Source organism: Pelodiscus sinensis, chromosome 4 (genome assembly GCF_052426305.1).
Source record: "Pelodiscus sinensis isolate ZL-2025 chromosome 4, ASM5242630v1, whole genome shotgun sequence".
Classification (NCBI taxonomy): Eukaryota; Metazoa; Chordata; order Testudines; family Trionychidae; genus Pelodiscus; species Pelodiscus sinensis.
The window spans coordinates 109,348,853-109,374,250 of record NC_143055.1 but is presented as its reverse complement, the minus strand read 5'-3'; the positions used below and the strand labels follow the sequence as shown (position 1 = coordinate 109,374,250).

At 41.5% G+C, this 25,398-nt stretch overlaps 1 protein-coding gene across 4 annotated transcripts in view; it reads left to right on the top strand.

The window, feature by feature from the left end:
• The window catches only part of NPNT (nephronectin), an 83,102-nt gene extending 78,433 nt beyond the window's left edge, over window positions 1–4,669 (top strand). For all 4 annotated transcript variants that reach the window (XM_006119311.3, XM_075929691.2, XM_075929692.2 and 1 more), the window contains one exon: window positions 5–4,669. In XM_006119311.3, coding sequence (XP_006119373.3) covers window positions 5–100 — 96 coding nt within the window. In that variant the 3' untranslated portion in view covers window positions 101–4,669. The remainder of the gene's footprint in view (window positions 1–4) is intronic.
• Window positions 4,670–25,398: the final 20,729 nt, after the last annotated feature.

The following is a 25,398-nucleotide window of genomic DNA, read 5'->3' as shown; positions in this document are numbered from 1 at the left end:
TCAGGTTATTTTCAAAGGTGAAAAGGAGAAAGGAAGGACTGGGGACATTGGGTTAGATGATGTGAGCTTGAGGAAAGGCCGCTGCCCTGAAGAACATTAGCCACAGCACTGGACTGGCAAAGAACATACATGAATTCTCTTCCTTAGTCCCATCAAATTAAAAGAAAACTCTGGGCCAAAATGGAAAATATGGACAGTGATCACCTCATTAACCTGCGTTGTGCAACCCCAGTAAAACTCCATGCTAATACTGGGTATATTCTTTGTCCCTGATCATGCATTATGTGGTAAAGTTATCATGCACCATGCCTAAGAGATGCTCATATTTAAATAGGTAGGAGGGCCCAAGTACGGCTATATGAGATCTTTAACTCACAGTGGTATTATTAACTGTTGTACTGTGTTTTGCCACACTGCTGCCATTACACTGATAACAATATGTTGTGTGATTTGTTTGACTTCATAGTGTGAAGTTAGCTGAGGCCTGGACCTGAATTTTGGCTATTTTACTGCCATTGACTTGTAAAGAAGGGTGTTACATATCAAACAGCATTTATTCTGATGTATCTATATTAACAAAAGGCAGATATGTAGACTGGGCACAGTGTCCCTTAATATTGCTAGTGTTGTGTAAATGTGTGTGGTTACTAATGACCTATATTTACAGACTCCAGTTGGGAGGAGATGTGCTCTCTCAAGCTAAAATACAGCATGTGAGATCACTGTCGTCTTTGACCCTCCTACTGGTGGCCACTGACAAATCAACAGTATCTAACACATTATCAATAAACTACAGCCTATACTGGAACAGGATACCATACTCAAAGAGGCTCTGGGAGACAGACCCATAGTCTCCTATAGACAACCACCTAACCTCAAGATGATTCTTACCAACCACCACAGGACATACCACACTAATACCAACCCTGGTACCTTCCCTTGCAACAAACCCCGTTGCCAGCTTTGTCCACATATTCATTCTGCTGATACCATTATGGACCTAACCAAGTGAGTTATAAGATCAAGAACACATATTCCTGCGCATCCAGAAATATAATCTATGCTATCATGTGCCAAAAGTGTCCGTCTGCTATGTACATTGGACAAACGTCTCAGACACTTCGCCAAAGGATTAATGCCCACAAAACAGATATCAGACAAGATCACAAAGAAAAAACAGTTTCTTGCCATTTTAACCAGAAAGGACACTCTCTCAATGACTTAATCACCTGCATTCTGCTACAAAGACATTTTCTATCCTTTGGCCCTAAACACTTGTGTGATTCTCTCCCCACCTACCCCTCCCCTCCAATGAGGTTGACTGAAAACAAAGGGCCTGATTTCAGCTGGTGTACAAGTCAATGGGCCAACAAAGGCCTAGCCTAATTTATGCCAGCTAATGAGTAAGATGCTACCTGCTACCTACTTCTACTGATCTTTCTGGGTATGTCTACACAGCAACATTATTTCAAAATAATGTTGCAATACTGTCAAGCTGGAGGACTTCTTACCCTTTGTAGAATGAGGGCTACAGGAGTCGGAGTAAGGGAAATGGAAGGAAAAGTGCTCTGTTTCGAAATAAGTGCAGTGTAGATACTCCCTATTTCAAAATAAGCTATGCAATTGCCATAACTTGAAATAAGCTGCGCAAATTGAGCTAAGCCCTGCTGTGTAGATGCATCATCTGGGAGCAGAGGATGCTGAGCATGTCCAAGGAGGCATTTTTGCACTTTGCAGGATGGAGCCTGTTGAAGTCACTGCTGGTTTTGCTCTTGATAACAAATAGGATGTGCCAATCTATGCTGATTGGAATTGCAATCTGTCTAAGCAAAACAAATGAATCAGCTGCTCTGAGGCATTAAAATAACCAACTATTGAATCTTGCATCTGTACAAGGTCCTTGGCAGACTGCAACACAACATTAAGAGCTAAAGACTTCCTTCTAGATGGAATTAGTATGTTAGAAGATGGAGATCTCCCTTTCAGTCATCCATTTTGGGTGGGATAAATGTAAAACTCCATATAGAAATGTTGAATTTCTCCACTCGGTTTGTTTAGCCTTTTTTCAATGAAAAAACTTTAATATCCACATTGAGATCATCTTTAAATTTGAGAAATTTATCTTTAAGAAAGTTGATAGACTATTGATCTAGTGAAACAACCTTAATATTTCAAGATACAAGACAATAGACCTTTTAAATGTATATTACTAATGTAACAAATGCCAGCTCAATATATCATTATGTATGATCTTATAAAAAGTATTTCTGGTTTCATCAAAAACCTGCATCCAATCTTGCACATCCAGTCCATAAAGATGAAATTGTAAGACATTAAAGGCCTTATTTTAAACTCTTACTAGGACATATCTTGGCTTAAAAAAACTACCATTTTTTTTGATTGAGTAGCTCACTTTAAAAGGGTAAAAATATGCTTTGTATGAAAATGTTTTAACTGTCTTACCAAATCATGTTACAGCCTTTTGAGATTCAGGTAAAATATTTAGAATAGGAATCTACTTCATCCTCAGAAATAGGATCTACCCAGGTTTTAAGTATTTTTCAGTTAGGACTGGGAAAATGGAAGTTTTATTAGTGCAAAAGGTGTATTACAAATCATTGCATTTCTTCTGCCTTTTCAAACATGCATGTATCAATAGGAGGATTTGGAATCTCTCAATTTTGATTCATTTCCTAAATAGCAAATGGGCTTTTCATCAATACTGCATTGGACCACAATAGTAGGGTCTATGTTTGCATTGGTTAAACAAATCCTTACAAGTGATCATCATAGCAACAGGCTAAATTAATACTATTTTCACTTTGTTGGTGTGCAACATGAAATGACTTCGAAACAAGTTCTAGTCAAAGCGGGCCCCTGGGTAGTTCACCACTCCCCTCTGTCAATCAAATCATGTAATTTAATTGTCACTAGACCCTAGCAAAGGGTTAAAAATAGTCATTTAAGTTGACTGTGTTGGTCAGTCCTCTATCAAAATAGAAGAGGAGACAACATTGAACTTGCTCTGTTGGGTCATCTTTTCCCCATTTTGTGTTTCTCTCAGTCCTCATGCCATAGTCCCAGGATTTTGTAATGAGTTCTGTGCAGGTTCACTCCCAAATCCATGCTGAGTGGCACCAAAGTAAATGGGAGTTAGGCAAGAGTATAGGGGGTCTGCCCACATGGGCTTCATTAATTGGGGACATAACAGGCTTTACAAACTGCACTATGTTAGCAGATAGTAACATTTTCTATACATTTAGGGTTGCCAACCCTCCAGGATTGGTTTTGAGTCTCTCAGCATTGGCATCAATCTCCCAATTACTATTAAGAAAGATCCTGGAGATTTTAATGGGATATTTTAAGAAAATGGCATTATATCATGTTGTGGAAAAAACCTTTCCTATAATAGCATCAGTCAGAGTTGGCACCCCTATATGCATTCCAGGCACAATTTTGGGTGTGTAGATAACAGATTTGAATATAGCCATGAGCTTACAAGACCGTTTATAATTACCCGTTTCCTTTATTGTTCAATAACTGCACAGCTGGTTCTAAAGAAAATCCTCCTGAAATATCCATTTTTAAGTGCTAAGAAGAAATTATTGCACTAAATTCTGATGCAGTTATCAATTGTACTGTATATGATCTTAATTGGCTTAAGTTTTTTAAGATATGTTTGCCAGTTTAGGGGGAAGTTATGTTTGTAAATTATAGGCACTGATTAACTTTGGCAATTTGCATTTGTTGGATTTTGTGGTATAAAAAGTGAGTACAACTGCAGTGACTGATATCTACCAAGTTTTGTTTTTAATTTCCCTTCACATCAAAATCCAAGGGTTGGGATTTTCAAAAAAAGCTTTGGGTTGACCTAATTCCATTCCCAGGGCAGAGTTTTTATCTATAATATCAGATGTGGACATACATTGATTGCTTTCAGAAATCTCATCCAAAATAGGTTTTCATAGTTGGATTCCTTAACAGATCAGTCTAGACAGAAGGACTGAAGAATATAACATACCATGGCATGCTAGGCAGTTGCTGATGGCTTAATTAAGTCTGACAAAACCTTGCATCCACACACAGAAGAGGGTTTTCAAATGGCAGAATCTATCCCTAACATACGTTCTTTTAAAGAGATACAACAGGAGTAGTTTTTCTCCATCCATATTTGCATCTTATCACCAACATCAGTTCCTTCAGTTGCTACCTACCACTTGTTCCCTTCTCCTTACAGTGCTTTTTCATAATGGTCTTGGCCCCATCTAGAGCCCCATCTAGACTTCATCTGAAGTCGATAAAAAGACTCCCATTGGCTTCAGCGGCTTTGGCTCAAGCCATGGACTGACAAGTCAACTTGAAACCAGCAATTCTTTAAATGCAGTGAATCCAAGTTCCTGTAACTTCCACCCAATGCCTCTCCAAAGCAGGACAAATGAATGCTATAAATTATTAACATTTATTTTACAGCAGGTATGAATCATGGATGAAGTCAAACATAAAACTTACCTGAGGCAGCAGACTAAATACTTTTGGCTGTATAGCACCTAGATGATGAAATTGACCTTGGAACTCAAAGTAACTAAGACGTATCGCGTCTCAGAGGGGTAGCCATGTTAGTTTGTATCTGCAAAAACAATAAAGAATGGTGTGACACCTTAAAGACTGACAGATTTATGAGGGCATATGCTTTCATGGGTAAAACCCACTTCAGATGAATTGGAATGAAAATTACAGAAGGAGTGTGTGTGTATATATATAAATAAAAGGAAGCAGCTACTTGTGTTAAAGAAGCTAATTAAGACAGCTTGGAAGTGGATCATTCACAGCATTTATTGTGGAGATAAGAATATCCAGAGAGGGGAAGTTGCCTTTGTAATGCAATAACCAGCTAAGATCCTTATTCAATCCTAAATTGATAGTGTTGAATTAGCTAAATTTTGAAATTCATTTTCACTTGGTAACCGGTTTTTGAAATTCTTTTGTAGAAGGATGGCTCCATGGAATTTATTTTCAAATTCAACACTATCAATTTAGGATTGAATAAGGATCTCAACTAGGATGTAACAGTCTTCTATTGTAGAAATATTGGCCATTTATTAATTTAATCACTTAATGGCTGTATACCTGAACAAAACATATACCTTTCCACATCTTCCCTTTGTATCTTTCAGATGGCTGAGGGCAATTTTAGGTGCTAGAGAGCCACCTGGCTTCCACTAAAAACCATATGTAGCAGACTTGCCTCTATTTATTATTCCTGTAGGCAAGAATACTGGACAACTCCCTTACTCGTTAAATCACATTCTCCCATTAGCTAGTTTGTACCCCTGGGTACTGTAATCACACAAGACATTTCACTGCAGTCTTTCCGAACTGCATAAATAGTCAAAATCCAGAGAGTCTGGGGTTTGTTTAAATGTGTACAAGGTAGACTGAAAAGTTGCAAGACGAAAACAAACATGTTAGAAGTCTGCACGATAAACTAAAATGACTATAAATCAGGGTTGAGAGTTGAAATGAAATAAATTCTGGGAGTACCACATGTAGCTAATGTAGCCCAGAAAAGCTGCTCTTACTGTACGATGGGGCAGCTTTACAAAGTGTACACACACTTAAGGAACTGTGTCTCGCTGTGTGTAACACTGCTTCATGCTGCTGTTGTCCTCTCAATATAGCTTCCATGGAGCCAGGGGGAGATAATGCTGTTACAATTGCCAGTCAAACTGCACCTCTACCTCCCCACTAGGCTTTAGGGCAGCATCTGGGGCAGAATCATGCTATTTTTCAATGGGGTTGGAGCTCCCTATATAGCAGCCATGATTACCTCAGTAAATCTAACGTGTATTCAATGCCTACTATTTTCTTCCCTCTGTAAGCAAAGACTTCGATATCCAATCACTAAACAGCCCTAAAGAAGAGCTCTGTATAGCTTCAACGCTTGTTTTTTCACCAACAGAAGTTAGTCTAATAAAATATTAAACCCTCTCCCCCCTTGTTTTCTTAAAGCAAAGTATTTAGAACAAAAGGCTTTCACAAAAAACAAGTCTTAAAACAGACTACATGCATGCCTGTCTTACAGGTGTTAATCCATCTTCCACATGGAACTGCCAGTAGGTCTCAACTTCCTATAGTCACTCCAAGACAATTAGGGGCTTGATGGCAAACTCACGACACACTGCACTCCCCTTTGAATTAGTGGCAGGATCTCCTTTACATTCAAAGAGAATGAATAGCTTTTAATGTGCATCTCTAGGCTCCCAATCTCTTCAAGCTGGGAGTATACACCTTTGTTTAGTAATTACCAAATCTCTTGTTGCCACAAGTGTTTGCTGGGAAGTTTCTTATCTAGTGTGCTGTTTTCCTGCATATTTTACCAACAACTTCCTATTACGCTACTTTAATACATTGATTTGGGAATGCCATTACCCAACACTATGGTAACTTTGACCAGGTTAGTGGGAGGCAGGAGATCAGGTTCCAGTACAACGCCACAGTTCCCGCCCACCTTGTGAATCCCATCTCTAGCAGCTATGATTCCCCTTCCATCCTAGGTATCAAAATAGATTTTGCCTAAAATTCTTTTTTTCCCCCACCTGGGACACATCTTTAAATGGGAAGTCCACACACTGAATTTGTATGATACTCTTCTCAGCATTTATTACAGTTATTAGCTATAACAAAATCCACACAGCTCATCCATCGAGTATGGATGTAAGGCCAGAAAAGACCCCAGTAACGATATTAAATGTTTGAGTCCCCAGCTTGCCCCAGGTTCCCCACAGCACTTCTGCTTTTGAAATGTAGGAAGAGCCGCCAGTTCCTCACTGCACCCCTGCCCCTTTCCCCCCATGGAGATGGTGCTGGGGGGATCCGGCTTTTAAGTTGGCTCCCCCAGTACCAAATCCTGCTCCTGCCCTTGCTGTCTCTCTCTGATAGATGGGTGGGGGAAGCGACTAGTCGAGTCACTAGTCAACTAGTCGCTTACATCTCTAGGCACCAGATCAATGTGACCTGAAAAAAAAAGTCAGACCAACTAGCATCACCCAGCACATGAACCCCAATGACTGAAACTGGGCCAAAGAATTATGACTCTCATGAGAATAAACCATTGTGTGCCAGAAGCAGAGATCAATAGGGCCCAAACAGCCCCAAGTGCAATGGTAGGAAATAGATTAAGCCAGATATGTCAGCATAGTTCTTGCAGGTGACCTGTGCCCCATGCTGTAGAGGAAGGCAAAATCCAAAGAAGGTCACTGTTGTTCTGACCTGTTCTTCATCTTACAAACATAGGCTTGGAAAAATTCTTATTTTTAAAAATAATTTCAGCAACACAGATGTTTATTTTAAGCCTTTTTCCCCAACTTTTTTATCTACTTAAAATTTCATATTCTATTTAAATTATCAAAGTTGGTCATCGCATGTCAAAATATACAAAGTAAACATGCTTAACTCAAATCCATTCTCAATCAACATTTTCTTACTTTGCCGTTTCAATTATCAATTGAAATGCTTTTTGTTGGGTTGTGTACATACGAGATTAGTATTTACTGACATTTGCCAATAAAAATCTAATTCTTCCAAGCCTACACATATGGCAGTCTGAGCACATAAGCAAAAACCAGTCAGCCAAGCACCCGAGGAACAGAATTTCCAATACCATATCAGAGTACTAGCCTATCCAATCCACTGTTTCTTGTACCTACACCTCTTGCTTGAATTCCCAAACTCTGATGTTCGGGCCCATATTTTGCAAAGATTCATATTCCTCAGACAGTTTAGTTTCTCCAAATGAAACTGGTTAGATGGTTCAATTTGGGATCTCCTACATACTAGTCTGTTTTTTTAGCATATCTGATATAATATCTGTTATGTTGAGCCAGTGCCCCTTATTCCCATCCATTTCACATATTGGAATACACATTCAATATCTAGACTCTCGTTGTTGTTTAACAGCCATATCTAAACAAAAATTATGGGTCTGATCTATGTAGTTCCAAGATTTACCCTTTCAGGTTGGTGTCCCATTGTCAGGCTTTCCTGAGATACTCTTCTAGCTAGCCTTATAACAGTCCTTTTTATACCCAATTATAGTTTTTGAATTATTGCCAATTTCCCTTGTTTTCCAAACTATATTTATCATTTGCTGTAATCTCTGAAAAATGACATGAAGCAGATTAGAATCCCCTTTACATTCTAGACACAAATCGGTACTTACTGGTCTCTCAGCAGTCAGATTCCATCTTCCTCGTTAGCTGCTTCCTTTTCTGGGGCACTGCTGCAGGAAAAATTCAAGATCCCTGGCAAATTTGATAGTCTCTCAGAGTGTCTTTGGCCTCCTGTAGCTTTTGCAAGTCCATGTCCAGCTGAGCATGACTAGAAACTAGTCTATTGACAAAAGTTTTCTGGGATCCTCTGCCACTTTCTCCCCTCCCCACTTCTAATTCTTATCTGTGCCCTGGCCAGCTCCAAGATACACATTGAGTTTCTATCTGGCCTGGATAAAAAGAGGCAACTTTTCTTGATTTAACAGTCCATACATCAGCTGTAGATGTTGACATCCAGGTTCACAGCAAAGAATACCTTAATGTTCAGCCCCATGCCAAATTAATGAAGCTCTGAGCTGAAAAAAAAAACCAGAAAAAAATAATTCAGACAGACAGAAAATCCAAAAACAATGCTACCTTCTCCATATACAGAAGAGTTTGGGTGCTTTTGAATCAGCTGGGGCAGGAAAAGAGAGTTTGTATAATTATGTTTTTGAACGTATTTAATATAGAATTTAAATTATTATTTTTAAACGAACAAGCTTTTTTCCAAATACAAAGACTAAAGTGCACGTGTATATTTACAAACTAGAAGATTTAACCCGCGCTGCCCAGGTTCTTCAGGGCAGGGGGCTGTAGATGTAGGTGGAGCAGAAGTCATGATTGGGGCTTGGGGATGGAGGGGGGCAGTGCACAAGGCTGGGAGCAGGGGAGGGGGTGCAAGAGTGAGGGTTGGGGTTGAAGAGGACCTCAGGGAAGGGGGTCCCATCAGGCCTAAGTCTTTTCTCTCCCTCCAACCCCCTCTCCAGCTGCCTAGGATGTTTTCTTTCCCCCAGCTGCCCCCAGCCTCCAAGGACATATTTTTCCCCAAAAAACCCTCCTGGCCACCAGGGGCATTCCCTCCCTCAGGTCCCCTCTGCTACTAGGGGCCTTTTTTCCTCCTCTCACCTTGGCACTTCAGCCAAGGGCTGGGAGGATGGGAAAGGTTTTAGGGTGGGGGCTACTTACCAGGTGTGCTATCAAACAAGAGGGTGGAGCCCCAGCTCTGCTGACCAGTCCCTTCAATGTGCAGCTGCCCATAGTGGCTACTGCAAGACAGCTCTCCTCGGTGGGCTCCCCAGTGCCCACTCTCATACTGCATCATTCTGAACAGCAGCCCCTCCCTTTGCTTGTTCTGGGAAACAGCCCCTTTCCCAGGGCTTCCAGTTGCCTTGGCTCAGCCAAACCCTGTTCTTGCTTTAAGTTAGGAGAACAAGCAGCTTATACCAAATTTGGTGGCTCTAGCTCTTACCATTTAGGAGGCGTTCTTGAACCAATGGACTTGCAGACAGACAGACAGACAGATGCACTAAAAATAGATCGATAGAAATCTATCACATCCAAGAAGTACCTCTCTCCTCCTCATGTTACCACAATTTTCATAATTATCCCATAATTATAATTTCTTCATAAGCTTAAGAAGTGAATTCCCTAACTGATTGGGGTTATCATTCCTAAATTCTTGATGCACTAATAAAGACAATAAATTGCAAACTGTGGCAGTGCTGGGGCAAATCAGGAGAAAAAAGCTCACTAGACTCATATTTGAACACATCACTCTTTTCACATTGACTTTTAATGCACAAGTTCTGGTTTATCACAAATGGATGCCAATTTGCAAATGCTTTGGCATATTCCTTCCACGCACACTTATAACAGAAAACTCAAAAATAAAATCTTCTTTTTAAAATACAATCCATTAAGTGTAGCTCTTGTATTCCCCAGGGCTTCTTGTGTGGTGAGCACAATCATTTTGTATTTCTCCCTGTTGGCCACAACACACACGCCTCTTTCATGCAAGGAGCTATAGGCTGAACTGCACCTAATTACTGACAGCTGAGGCTGTGTCTACACTATAAGCTAGGAGTGCGATTTCTGGATTGTGTGGATGTATTGTGCTAACTTTCATTTGAGCAGGCACACTAAAATAGTAGCACAGACATGATCGCGTGAACAGTGGCTGCACAGGCTCTTTGCCCCATGTACATATCTACAGGGCTCATGCAGGTTTGTACTCAAGGCAGCTAAACCCACACTGCTGCAGTTGCTGCCTATGCTATTGTGTCTGATTACTATTTTTAGCTTCCTAGCTAATAATGTAGATATTCCCTGAGAGTGCCTTGAAATCTGTCTGGGAATTAACACCCAAAATGCCAGACTGAAGCCTGGCTTAGTGAACCTTTTCCCAATTAAGAGAGAATTGCAGAGATTCAGGGTCCTCTTTGGAGGATCCCAAACCATCAGTACATTCTGTCTTACTAACACTTTATGTTATCTGACAGGGCTGAACACCGCTTCCATTGTGAAATCAAGAGCCATTATGCATCTGGTTTCAGGTGGAGCTGAAGTGCATACAGTCAAATACTTACCCTACAGAAAAGCTCCCATTCACAAAGTGTCCATGACTTGGCCCACTAGCAATTAATTAAGAATGGGCACAGTATATCAACCCTGTAATATACTGCAGTATTTAGAAAGCTGAAGCAATTTGAATCCTGACAGAAATGCCATTGATGGATAACGTGTGCACACGAGTATGTTGCCTCTAAGTGTAATGATTTTTAATTAAGCAATAGGACAGGGGTGTGTTCTGAGGTGGAATATTTCTTTCCCCCTCCCGCCTCTCATCTTTTCATGTCTTGACAAATGCAGTCTTGCCCTACTCAGATCTGTTCAGAATGTTGTTAATGTACAGAAAAATATTCCTTTTCTGGGAAAAGGACGTCATAGATTGTTATCTTGCTGTGACAACTACAGGTATAGTATGCTTGGATATAGCCACTCCAGCATAGTAAGACCTTTCCTTTCCTCTCAACTCTGCCTTTCCTTCTCTATTCTCTTACAACCTGCTTCTTTCTCCCCATCACAGATGAAGAATTTTGTCTTCTCTTTTTCCCTAACCCCACCACTTGCCCCAGTGAGCCCATCCCATCACCTAAATGTTTCTCATACCCACCCTATTCCATGCCTTATTTTATTTCTCACTCTCTTCTGGCTCTTTCCTCTCATAAAACAAACATACTTAAGTCTCCCTCATGTTAGAAAACTTGCTCTTGATGCCAGATGCTTTACTAGCTACTGCTCCTTCTCTTTCTCATTTCTAAGGCCAGGTCTATACCTGCTTAAGGATGCAACTCCAGCTACGTGAATAATGTAGATGGAGTTGACATGCCTTAAGCTGAATTTGGCGCCATCTTCACAGCAGGTTGATGGGAGGAAACACTCCTGTTGGCTTCCCTTCCTCCTCACGAATTAAGGATCGAGGAGTTCGGGCGCCAAGCTAAACCCACCAAATCGAACGCCTGAAAAATCCATCTCCGGTACAGCAAGCGGAGCCATGGCCTCAGCTCACTGAAGACACTCCTTATAATTTCTCTCTTCCAGTTCCATCCATTCCTAGACCTCACCAATCCAGCTTCCATCCTCTGCACTGCACAGAATCTTCACTCACCAAAATCTTTAATGACCTCTTCCTATCCAAAATCTCAGAACCAAAGCACCCCATTCTTATCATCCTTCACCTATCTGTAAGCTTCAACACAGTTGATCATGCTCTTGTTGAAATCAAGTCCCTCCCTTGGCTTCTGTGACTCTGTCCTCCTCTGGTTCTCCTCCTAACCTGTCTAATTGAAATGGTATCCCTGGCCTCTGTTTGTCAGAGGCTGGAGATGGATGGCACGAGACAAATCACTTGGTCATTGTCTTCGGTCCATCCCCTTTGGGGCACCTGGTGCTGGCCACTGTCGGCAGACAGGCTACTGGGCTAGATGGACCTTTGGTCTGATCCAGTATGGCCGTTCTTATGTTCTTCAGAGCAGCCTTTGAAAGATTTTCCACCTTCCTGTGTGGAGGTTCCTCTGGGCAGTCTTCTTGGTCCCATTCTTCCCCCCCCTCCATCTTATCTCTGGGTGTTCTCATCAACAAGACACAAAATTCAACTACCACCATTAAGACCATTCACAGATCTATCTCCCTTCTCCAGACTTGTCTCCTTCCGTCCAAAGTATCAGCCTGTCTGTCTGAGATCTCAACATGGCTAAAAGAGAACTCAAATTTGTCTCCAAGCCTTCCCCATTACTTCCCTTTTTAATCACTGTGTACAGCACCGCCAACCTGCTCCACCACTCCTATCCTGGACATTGCCTTCGATACAGGTCTCTCTTTAAGTCCTAACATCCAGACTATGTCTGAAGATTCTTTCTACATCATTATCTCGAAAGCCTTTTCTATCCACTCATACAACTAAAAATCTTGTCCTGGCTTTCATCATCCTGATAACAAAAATGTCTTTGTCTGTCTTGACAAATGCAGACTTGTCCTGCTCATATCCATTCAGCATGCTGATGTAAAGACCAGAATCAGGCCTTGCTGCCCACAAATCAGGCTTTGGTATACAGCACACAGTTATGACCTTATGCTTTCTCTCATCAGAAACTTGGGAATAGCGGGAGTGTGGCGTATTCCACGTACAACCTTTCACTTCTCACTTGGACACACCCCTGCTTGAGGGCTGCGAGGGAGGGCAGCTTGTCACTTCTTAAAGGGAGGGGCTTCCACAGCAGAGAGATCTAACTGGTGTCCTGCCCTTTTTGCTGTTAGAGCAGTGCGAAGGGGGCTGGGATGCTGCTCTGAATCAGGCTTTGGCATGCAGGCATTGCCTTCAGGTCAGGTCCTTACAGCTTTGTACATGCTGTTTGCTTTGAAGTCTCAGAGATAAACTGCTTGGAGGAACTAATTACATTCTTTGCCCTCAGCTGCATATTTGAAAGTTATGGGCCAAATCTCCCACTTGGACTGAGCCCAATAATAAGCACTGTGCCCGGTAGTGTTTTCAGGACCCTGTTCTAATAACAACAAAGTTTCCCTGCCTAAAGACCCCATGAGTGTTTTTTCTGGCACTAGTAACCCATTTACCTCCCAGATAGCTGGTAGACAAACAGATATTATCTGACACAAAGAACTGAGATGTCAGGAGTTTTTCCTTCAACAGCCGTCACACCCTTCGTGCATGGAATGCTTAGGGGTTGTTGTTGTTGGTTTTAAAAAAATAATTCCCAAGGAATTTTTCTAATAGCAGTGAAGGAACACTGCAGTCTATTAAAGCACACTGAGCTATTATTATTCTGCCTATGCCGAAAGCCAAGAAAATTAGCCAGCTGTCAAAAATCAGCTTCTCTCTCTGTATCCTTTATATGGTGCTTGTTTTCTCTGGGTAGGACTGGGGAAAGCATGCAACAGCAGCTCAGATCTGGATCAAGACCACCTTTCTGCTTCTTCACGAAAACCAATCAACAGTGTACAAAGAGACACATGGTGTAAAGAAACAAAGTCTCATCTGGTGGCACCATTTGGATATTGCTTGTTGCCTCGCCAACCCTTTGTACGCTTAAAAAAAAAATGTGTGTTAACCGTAATTCATCAACCATGTGTAATGGCCCAATTATGTTAAAACAATATTTCTTCTTGCCTGTGAGGACAGCATATATCCCTTTTCAAGTCTCCAAGGCAACTGAAATATCAGTAATTCTAAAAATGATCATCTCTCAACATAGTAAAGAAAAAGTGAGCAAATTTTGTGATCGCTGGTAAGTTTTAATGAAAAAAATTAGGGCCAGAATTAAAGCATATTAGGAAACTTACGTTTTATCAGTGTTAAAATACAGATCCCTATTTAGATAACTAGCAAAATAACTAGCAAAACATTTGTATTTGTGTAGCATCTAGAAACACCAGCTGAGCTCAAGATTCCATGGTGCTAGGTGGTGTTCATATTTTTAGTAAGAGACAGTCCCTGTGTCATAGAACTTGCAGTCTAAATAGTCAAGACAGCTACAAAGAGTGGGAGAAGTATTATTATACTACAAAGAGTGGGAAGAGTATTATTATTTCCATATTACAGATATACACAGGGAGATGGACTTACTCAAGATCACACAAAGTCTTTGGCAAAGCCAAGAATAGAATGCACACTCCCTGAGTTCCAGGCCAGCACATCAGCCATACCACCACCCCATCTTCCTAGGCTTATTTTAATACAGTTCTGCCATAGTTATGTTTACATATTGTGTGGATATTTTTTGTTTTCAGAAAAACAGTAAGTTTAATTTTCCCCAAGCCATTACAGAAAGACCTCTATGGAATGCCTCAATTATAGTCTATTTCTTGCTATGTCTTGAATATAAAGGTTATATAGAATAAGGTGACACCTCTTTTGGAAATGAAATGAGTCTTATAAGGATTCCTGTGTTGTGACTTGTGGGCTCAGATTTGTATAATAAAAATAAATTGAGTTAAATCTGGACATTTATGGGTCAGGGTTCATTGAAATTATTTTAACACAAGCAATTTAACTCATCTGCTCTAATTTATTCAGAAAGATGGACTGATTAGGATCTTGACTGAGATGCCATTGCATGAGCCCCTGCACTGATGAAATGTAAATAGGTCTTTAGTTAAGCAATATGCGGACCAAATGGAACAAAGAATCTCAAACCAGAATGAAATCCCCAAAGATTAAAATTCAGCTTTTTTCCCCTTTAATTTCTGCTCAGTGTAACTGTGGCATTTACCTTTATTTCTCTTTCTAACCTCACTGCTTCAACTCTGACTGCAGGAAAAACTACACACCTTACACCAACAATATTAACCTAATTTTTATTAATTAAGTTAGCTGATCCTGTGACCATGCAGAAATTCAGCAGAGTACCAATTGCATGGATCTGCACAGGAAACCCACTTCCAATATCACATCCTGATCTACACACTGATGGGCTGTGTCTAGACTGGCCAGTTTTTCTGGAAAATCAGCCGCTTTTCCGGAAAAACTTGCCAGCTGTCTACACTGGCCTCTTGAATTTCCGCAAAAGCACTGACTTCCTACTGTAAGAAATCAGTGCTTCTAGCAGAAATACTATGCTGCTCCCGTTCGGGCAAAAGTCCCTTTTGCGCAAAACTTTTGCACAAAAGGGCCAGTGTAGACAGCTGAGATTTGTTTTCCGCAAAAAAGCCCCGATCACGAAAATGGTGATTGGGGCTTTTTTTGCAGAAAAGCGCATCTAGATTGGCCACGGACGCTTTTCCACAAAAAGTGCTTTTGCGGAAAAACATCCGTGCCAATCTAGATGCTCTGTTCCGAAAATGCTTTTAACGGAAAACTCTTCCGTTAAAAACATTTGCGGAAAATCATGCCAGTCTAGACGTAGCCATGCAGTCATATAGGGGAGCTATAAAGTAAATTTACTTATTTATAAAGTTAGCTAAATACGTAACTAAACAATCTTTGAAAGTCTCAGAGGGGCAGCCCTGTTAGTCTATATATAGTAATCATGAGCTTTTGTAGGCAAAACCCATTTCTTTGAATGAGATGATCGTGCGTGACCAAAGTGGGTTTTGCTTTACAATTCATCTCTCTCTCTCTGTGTGCGCGCACACACACACACACACACACACACACACACACACACACACACACACACACACACAGTGTTACTCTGTTAGGTAGCACAGGACTACATGTTTTTAAACAATCTTTGCAAATTATTAAGACTAATTCTAACCCAAGATCATAGAAATTAGAGTCTGCAAAAACCTTCTGGATCATCTTGTCTATTCCTCTTGCAGTGAAACTGCTCCAAACAAATGTTATGCTGCTTAGTCCAGTACACTTTAAAAGGACCCAGGCAATGTTGCTTCCATCATCTCCCTTGGCAGACATGTCAGGGCCATCTTCCTAACTGGACTTCCAGAATGTAAGTCCAATATATACGGAATATAACCATAAACACTCTACCAGATCTCACTTTTAGGGCTTTTTGCTGATAAGTCAAAATTTTTGTTTTGATTAACTTCATTCAGACTTCTCTTTCCCTTGAAACCAAACAAGAGACCTTTTTATACGGTTCATATCACAAATCTGCAAAGGGCAACTTCTAGCTCTAACAAACTTTAGTACAAGGATCTTCTGTTACAAAAGGGAGGGCCTTCACTTGACATTGTAGAGCTGTGCACCCTGCCAACTGCAAGTGCTCTCGTTCCAAAATACAAGCAGTGTTGACTCAGCTCCTTCCTGTTCCACACCTTTGCACTTCCCTGATTTTGAACCAGCTGTTCTTTGGACCAGATCCCAGCATAAAATGGAGGTGGGTGGGTGTGTAGGCACCAATACTGGGAATAACAGTGGCACAAACCTAATGTTATTGGTGGCCACAAAGTCACACAGGGAAGGGTTTTAACCTAATACTGCTATTAAATTTTTTTAAAAAAATTTATCTGGTATTCTGCTTTTATTTTCTGTTGACAACCTCAGCCTCTCTTGTATGTGATTATAATGGGGTCTAAAATTCTGCATTCAGCTTCTGGACACCTCAAAACCAGAAAGTTCTCACTACATTAGAGAGAATTACTCAGCGATTAAATAAAAGTGGTCACGGGGCAGAAGAGATTACTTAATAAGGAAAGTTTAAAAAGACCTAAATGTTCACACAAGGCTCAGTGATGATTAAGCATCAGTGGTTACCTCTCTAGAACAGTCTGCTTTCTTATTACTTTTTTTGTACAGCACCTAGCACAAAGGAGCTGTACAAGGAAAAATAGTCCTGATCCTGATTTGGGGCCAAAGGAACTAACAATGTAACATAAAAAAGTAAAAGTAAAGTAAAATCCTATATGGTAATTGCTGGCTTTCCAATAGCTGCCACTGTAAATGGTGGGGGACGACGACAAGTTTTTCTCCCTCAAAATTTTGAGTATTTGCAAAACTAAGGGCCTGATCCTTTATTGCTCTGCACCTCAGCAATCATTTACATCAGTGCAAAGTGAGTATGAAACATGGCTTAACCGAAATGGTAGCATTTGACATGCACGCATTGATGTAAAGACTATGTAAAAGTCCACAGCTACAAGGTATCAGGACCTAAGCACATGGAATCTAGAACTTCCCAGGAGCATTATTACAATCTTGCTAATCCAGAGCCTCAGTCACAGCCCAATTTATGTCCCAACCTCTGGATCCCTCTTTTCTTAACTCTTCACCCATTGCTGCCCGTCCCTGCCTCTGTTTCCCCTTACAGAGTTAATCTGTTAGTATAGGTTGTGGGAAACAGACTGATTATGTGCTACAAGTGGAGAGGGAGGAACTGAACTGGTCAGCGAGGCAGTAGGGGGACCCAGTGTAATTAAGCTAGACCTGGAGAATCACAGCTTCAGTTGAAGAAATACTCTCATACTAAAAGAGATCTCATTAACTGCTAAAGTCCAGGAGTAAGAGTGTGAGTGGGGAAATTATTAATTTCCATAAGTTTCTCTCTCCTCTGAGAGAATTACAAGAATTCTGTATAAAACCGATTCACTGGGCACTTAAGACATTGTCACTCTGAGTTATTTGGAGTATCTAATCGTTTCCCACAAACTAGCATTTACAGTTTTTAGAATGAATTTAGACCTGATATACAGAAAAGAGGCTGAATATCTTATTGAAATAAGATACTGGTACATGATTCTTTTGGCAAGAGTGGAATCTGTCTTGTGGAATCCTGTTTATAATTCAATAATCTATGCACTCCTCAAGATGTATCTATTACTCACCTAAGGGCTCATCACTCCAAAGTGAGCCAAGTCATACAGGCAAATTAGTCTCTTTAGTTCAAAGCAGAAATTTCATATATGCAAGGAAAACATGAATGGATTATGTGGATTTTATGCCGATTGGATTAGATCCTCAGCCCATATAAACTGGCTGAGGTTCTCTATTGACTTAAACAGAGATGTATTGATTTACATGAGCTGGAAATCTGGCCCATAGCGTTTTGTTGAAGTCTTGCATAGAAATTACTCTACTTGACCAGACCAGTTAGTGCAGCTAATTCAATATCCTGTCCCCAACAGGGGACTATACCAAGAAATCCTGTACTGGACAATTACAGAGTAACTTGCCCAAAGAACAATTATTAGTCAACCTATAAAACATTGGAGGACTGACAGAATTGCCAGGGCTGTGGGCATGGTGGCGGGTGGAGGTGGGTGGGTCTGTGCTCCCAGTAGGGGAGAGTGTTCAAGTGGAAGGATGGGGCTAAGGTCTAACCTCCCCCATCAGTCCTTCAACACCGTCCAGGGCTTCGGCAGTGATTTAAAGGGCCTGTGTTTACCAGTGTTGCTGTGGCAGTGTCAGGCTGGGCCCTTTTGAATCATCGGGCCCTGGAGCAGATGTCCCCTTTCCCCCATCATCGGCAGGCCTGCTGATATATACTATGCTTTTTAGAACATTTTCCAAGAAAATGTATGCGTTCACTGTCTCATTTCACCTCCTAAATTTAGAAAGCATGCAATGTTCTGCTAGATTCCTCTTCCTAATCACACAGAAAGTCAATGTCAAAGCTGAACCGATGTGTCTTGGCTCCATTATCTAAACAGCAACTCTGGGAAACAAGTATAAAATGCTATGTACTGCACAGGCATTGCGTTGCAACATGTATATCATTGGATGGTTAAGGAGTTCATATAAGTCACCAGTCTTATAGTTACACAGTTTTCTGGAAAGCAAATAATGGCTTTAGCCAATGTTTGGCTTTCTTGTCACTTAGCTGTCTCTCTCTCAGTTGGAACAAAGCTTTGATACTTTTTATTTTGTGGTAATGAAAACTTTTTTCTGAATATTTAATAAGGAAGTTTGTTCCTACAGGGAAAATATTTCCTAAACCTAGAAAAGTGACCCTCCTTTATAGTTTGCTTCTCATGAGAAAATAGACAAAACAGAAAACAATATATGTTTAACAAAGTGGTAGCCACTATCCTCAAAGGAAAATAGAAATACTCTAACACTGACAAATGTGATGTACTGCTGTTCTTGGGACTAGCTGTCTCACTCTCAGGTAACATCAAAAATTAAAGATGTTTCTCAGGCTACGTCTAGACTACGGGGTTTCCCGGAGGTATCCCAAAAAACTCCGCCACGTCCAGGGAATGAGGTTGCACTTCCATTTTTTTTGCGCAAGTGCAAACATGCTCTTCCACAAGGAAGAAGGGGGTTTCCGAAAGAGGTTTTTTCCCCATTTGGCCCAATCTAGACAGGCCAAATGTAGGAAAAGCCTCTTCCTACAAAAGAATCGGAAAAAGCTACGCAAAATGCAGAGCGCATTTTGCGTAGCTTTTTCTGACAAAACCTTGTAGTCTAGACCTAGCCTCAGGGTGGAGTCATTCTTTCACATAGGAAGGTTATCTGCTTTTAGTAAAACTATTGCATCCCATCTCCCAACCAAATTAAACCCCATTAGATTTACCATTATAACCTTGCCTCATTGTGCCTCCCAAAGCACTTTGTTTACTCAAATGCTGTTAACATCAGGGTGGTGTCTTTTCCCTTCAGGAAGCACTGACAGAACTATAATGGATTTCACCTTCTTATCACTCTCTCAGCCCTAACACCTCATGAAAGCAAAAGCTGAATAAATCAGTCATTTCCAAATCTGGGAAATCAGGTGGTCAGGGGCAATTCTCTTACATCCAAAGAGCTTTTAACATTCTCTTTGCTGGCCAAGAGTGCCAGACCATTCACCGACAGAACAGTCCTTCAACACTACTTGGGATAAAGCAAGAGTGTGCATTGTCCTTGGTTGGCCAGTGCTGAAATGATGCATGCACAGCCACTCCTTTTGAAAAATCAAATGTAACTAACATTATTTAAAACAGGAAGGCTGAAGGAGGGAAATCTGGGCAGAAGTCCAGTCATTTACTTCTGCCTCTAGTAGAAGACTCAGAGAGGTTAAACAGATGTAACAGAGGGGTCCTGATCATACTGACCCTCTTTCGCGCCATCTGCTATTGCTTAACACTACAGGGGATATTACTTAAATTACAGGTAGGTGAAAAAGAAGTCACTGGTCATTGGTCCTATTCACGATAGGATCCCTCTAACACTATACAATAAAATATGTATATCTCATCTTAGCATATCCACCATGTGGGACTACGCTATCTTCACCACAAGTTTTGGGAACCTTCTGAAAGCAGTGTCCACTGGGCCCACTTGTCCCTCCCCTCTCGCCACCGACAAACTGGTGGATTCTGAGGGTTTGAAAAAGAGGGAGTGGCCCCTTTTAGCTGCTGACGATGAAGCACGCTCCGATCACAGTGTCCTTGATCAGTTTTTCTTTTTTTCTTCTTCACATTTTGAGGCAAATTTTGTTTAGTCAGTCAGATTTTTCTTTTAAAGTATGAGAGAAGATACCCATACAGAATGGGGTCTGTTTGGACCCACAGAAAGAGGGACACTTCATTCATTGCTATTGGCGGGGGAGCCCCAATACACGAAGGCCAGGTCTATACAGAAGGTTGGCTTAAGGTATGGAAATCCAGCTACACAAATAACGTAGCTGGAGTCGACATACCTTAAGCTGAGCTTGGGAGGTTGACAGGAGTAAATGCTCCCATCAGCTTCCCTTACTCCTCACAAATCGAGGAGTACCAGCGCCGACAGTGAGCACTCTCAGCATTCAATTTACTGGGTCATTAGACCTGCTAAACTTAATGCCAGAAGATTGATCTCCAGCATGGTAAGTATACATGTGGCCTGAGCTGGGATTGGCTTTGATGAAAATCAGGAGAATGGTGGTTACAATACATTACAAATACACAGAGAGCTCATCCTTTACACAAAGTCATGCAAAAACAATGGAACAACTGGTTTGGTCGGCGAGGTAAAAGAAGTAACTGCAACCTTACTTAGGCCTTGTCAACACTAGGTCTGCCGCTTTCTTGACAAAAGGTCTGCCGCTTTAAACAAACTGCGGCTGTATGACCACACTGTGCTCCTTGAGTCAGCACAGCACATCCCTAGTAGTTGCACAGAGCAGTGCAGCATGGATAGCTAGCCCATTGTGCAACTGGCCATGGAGTGCTTTGGGAAGGGTTTGCGATACCTCACAGGGCAGGTACAGTGCCACGTAACACAGGTTTCTCAATCCCATTGTTCCATGGGGATCCCAGTAGATTGGTAGCCACTTTTCAACTGAATTTTGGAGGGTGGGGAAGAGTGAGACACAGGGAGTGGAGGACAACGAGTGTCTAAGATCAGATAGCAGCAGGAAACAACCAGCCCTGAGGGGGGGGGAGAGGCCCTTCTCCCCTCAGCTCCTGCCTTCCTTCCTGGCTCTGCACAGTGCAACAGTCCCCACCCCTTCCCTCGGCAGTAGTATTGTGCCCAATGCAGGGGAGAGAAGAATTCCATGTTAATGATTTACTCTTTACTACCAAGGTGGAATGGCAAACTCACTGTCAGAATTCCCCAGAGTTTTGAAAGAGGAGGGGTACATGCTTGCCGGGAAGCTGAGTTCAAAAGAGTGAGCAAAGTGGTCACAACAGGCATTGTGGGATACTGGGAGGCGGCCAGTTATGGCAACATAAACAGCAGCATCAACACTGATGCTTTCTCATGAACTTTACCAGACAAAGCTTTCTTTCTCATATGAAGGTAGTTTTATTTTGTCAGCAAAGCAGGAAAGTTTTGCCAAAGAAAAGTAGCATTGTAATGCATACGTCTCTATTGTTTTGTTGGCAAAGGCTGCCTTTTGCCAGCAGAACCATGTAGTGTAGATAAGGCCACAGGCCGAATACTCTGATTGTTACTGTTGGAAAGAAAGCCTGGCATCTCATATTTCCATCTTTCATAACTGGAAGCTCCACTAACTCTCGTTATGAATCTCATATTTCCATCTTTCATAACTGGAAGCTCCACTAACTCTCGTTATGACATGTGCCTGCCACTGCTGTCCCTACACTTCTAGATGAGAGGACATAGTTGAAATAAATCGAAGACAATCTTCATTGAGACAAATATATCAGCTAAAAGTTGTCTAGTAATGTATCCCCCCTCCAAATGGCCAGAAGCAGACCCATTGAGTTATGACTTGGCTCTATTCAAATCATCAGGGCCTAACGAACTTCATCCTGGGGTACTTAAGAAGTAGGCAGAAGCAATCTTGGTACCACCACTAGTAATTATCTTTGAGAACTCCCAGAGGATGGGTAAGGTCTCCGCGGATTGGAGAAGTAGCTATTTCTCAAAAGCGCAACAAAGAGTACCTTGGAAATTATGGACCAGCAGGCCTAACTTCCATACCTGGAAAGATACTAGGTCTATTTGTAAGCACCTAGAGAATATCATTCTGGGCTATATTAACAGGAGTGTCATATATAAAGCACCAGTAGTAATTGTTCCAATCCACTCAGAATTGGTAAGGCCTTAAATAAAATTCTGTGTCCAATCCGAGACACTAAACTTTATGAAAAATGTGGAGAAATTGGAGAGAGCCCAGAAGAGATCAACAAAAATGGTCAAAAGATCTGGCATATATTTCCAACATGCAAGTAAAACAGAAGATGGAACTTGCTTTTGAAAAATCAATATATATAACACATGGTGAGATGACTCTTGTAATTGAAATAAACCCATTTTAAAAAAGGGAAGACCGTCAATGATATATAAGAGAAAGCGTGTAACACAACTACAATTTGAAGATGAAATTAAATTGGGAGAGGATGCAGATACCAATCAAATCTGGGCCACAGTGCCTAAAAAGATTAGAAAACTGGGCAAGAAATAACAGAATTAGATGCAACTTCTAAAAATTAGATAATTCATCCGAGGGAAAAATAGTAAAAAAATGCAGTTGGGTGGGAGAGACCTGGGAAGCAACCATGTTGGAAGAGACCAACAATAGACAATAGTGCACAGCAAATTAGATACAAATCTGTAGTGCACCAAGCCCCAAATGGCTGGTCCTGAGAATCTAATCCATTAGCTCCCTCAGCAGCTCAGAATGTATCTCATTTTTCTATTATTATGGCTGAGATTTAAGGGGAGAAACCCTGTTCATTAGTTCTGTATAACACTCAGGTCATTATGCATGATGTGCAGAAATTAATATTTTCTGAATAACATTATACCAGCGTAGTACCTTTCAAGCTTAAACTCAGTTACTGGTTGCTGGACAACAAAATTGCCTTGTATCACTTTTGGCATTAATATGTTCCCCCTTGTTTTGTTCTTTCTGTACATATTAAATTACTTCCATATTGTTTCCATATTTAAATAAATACACTGTAGGACTCCTATTGTCACTTTAAACTACTCAGTACCTACGAAAGAGTCCAATTTCTATTTTTAATGTATGTTTTGCATGCTTTATTTGGATTTGCGGGACTGTTTTTCCAACAGAAGGAAAGGCAATGGTCAACATAGGGAACTGGGATTGAGAACTGATGGAGCTATTGCTGGAATCACCTGGCATGGTGTAGCTGCTTCCAGTAGAAAACTCCATCAGCTCAGATTTGCAGTTGACAGCCAACAACAGGAGCCACCTCTGCTAAAAGGAGATATCACCTCAGGAGAGAAGCACTGCCACCAGAGGTAGAGAGCTGGAGACACCACTCTATTGGAGAAAGACACCAGAGGAGTGTGAATATGGGCGAGATATTTTGAGGGAAGCAGACTTTTCTCAGTGATTATAGGGGATAGTAGAAAGAGAACGAAGTTGAGACTGGGGACAAAGGAGACTGGTATGGAGCCATAAATCACATGGGAAATTGGGGAAGAAGATTGAGCTGGGAACCAAAGAGAGCTACAGCAAGAACAAAGGTGTTGACGGAGACAGAGGGAAGGAGGAGTCTAAGTCCTGGAAAAGACCTCAGGCAGCAGCTAGGCAACCTAGAGGAGAAAGGGAGGGGATTGAAGAGAACTGATTTTGACTGTGAATAAGAAACTGATCTTGTTTTTATGGGTGTGAGGCAAAGTGATTGAATTTGTTGAGAAAAGGGGGGAAAAGGAGAAGCCAATGTGACTGAGAGGGCTGGTTGTCCTGGAGAAAGCCTTTTTGATAAGAGGTGGCCTCTTATTAGAGTTTTGAGAATCACTGCTGTATTTGAAAAAACAACAACAAATGGTCTGGTAGCACTTTATAGACTAACAAAACATGTAGATGGTATCATGAGCTTTCGTGGGCTCAGCCCACTTCTTCAGATGACCAGAGTTTTGAGTTTAGGATGTGCAGCCCCAAAATAAATAGGAGGGGACAGGGAAGGGAAAAGAAAGGAAGGGGTGTGTCAGCCGACGGTCAGGGCAGTGAGTCCCTTATGACCGGATGAAGTTTTTAAATTGTGCTTGGTTCTGTTACAGCAACTGAAGGAGTCAGGTTAAAGCTTAAACAGTTACTATTTTATTGTTACAGGGTAAACTTCGTTGTTAAATGCTACTGCTGTGTTACAGATAACACAGCCACTACAAAGGACAGGACAGAAATTAGACTAATAAGTCACTTACAGGTACCATGAAACCCTTTTGGTTCTCTGAGCTCTTATTAAATGCATGCAAAATAGACACCTAGCAGGTATATATTCTCACCCCTGCGTTCCAGACTTGGCGTGGCCAGTGTCTCTCTCTCAATCCCTCGGGAAGAAGTAGGGCGAGGTTAAGCGTCCCACAGACCTCGGGAGACAATCAATACCTGCCAGCAGGTGTAGATGATTGGAGCTCCAATGGGGTAGGCTACTGAACACCTCTTTATACCCCTTGGGTCACGTAGGCTTCCTCCTGGTCTCAAGTGGCCAATTAGGAAAAATGGCTTTGAATGCCAAGTTTCCCACGAAGGGTGCAAAGCATAATTCATACCAGGGAAAATGCAGACAATGGGCACCTCTGGTATGTGATGGGCGAAGATTCCTCTCCTGGGACAGTGCAGGCGTGTCAATTACTGGTACTAGCCATCAGGACAGCGGGAGGCCCCGGGTCATCAGCTAGCCCATTTAATGTCTGGTTTCTGTTTATGGTAGAGTCAGGGACAGGCAGCACACCTGCGTTCCCAGAAAGCTGACTGCCTTTCTCTTGCTCTCTGGGGAGGGCGGAAACCAAGATGGGGTTCGTGTCTGGCTACATTCCACCCCCTTGACACGCCTCACTATGTCCCAGAACGCAAGATGGCGGTGATGCCAGTACCTTTTGCCCTCCTTGGAGGAAGCTAAAATCGCCCTATTGGCAGGGTCTGATCAGATAATTTTGGATCAAGGGATCAATTAGGATCGCTTCCCAGCGCCTTATAAGGTAGCA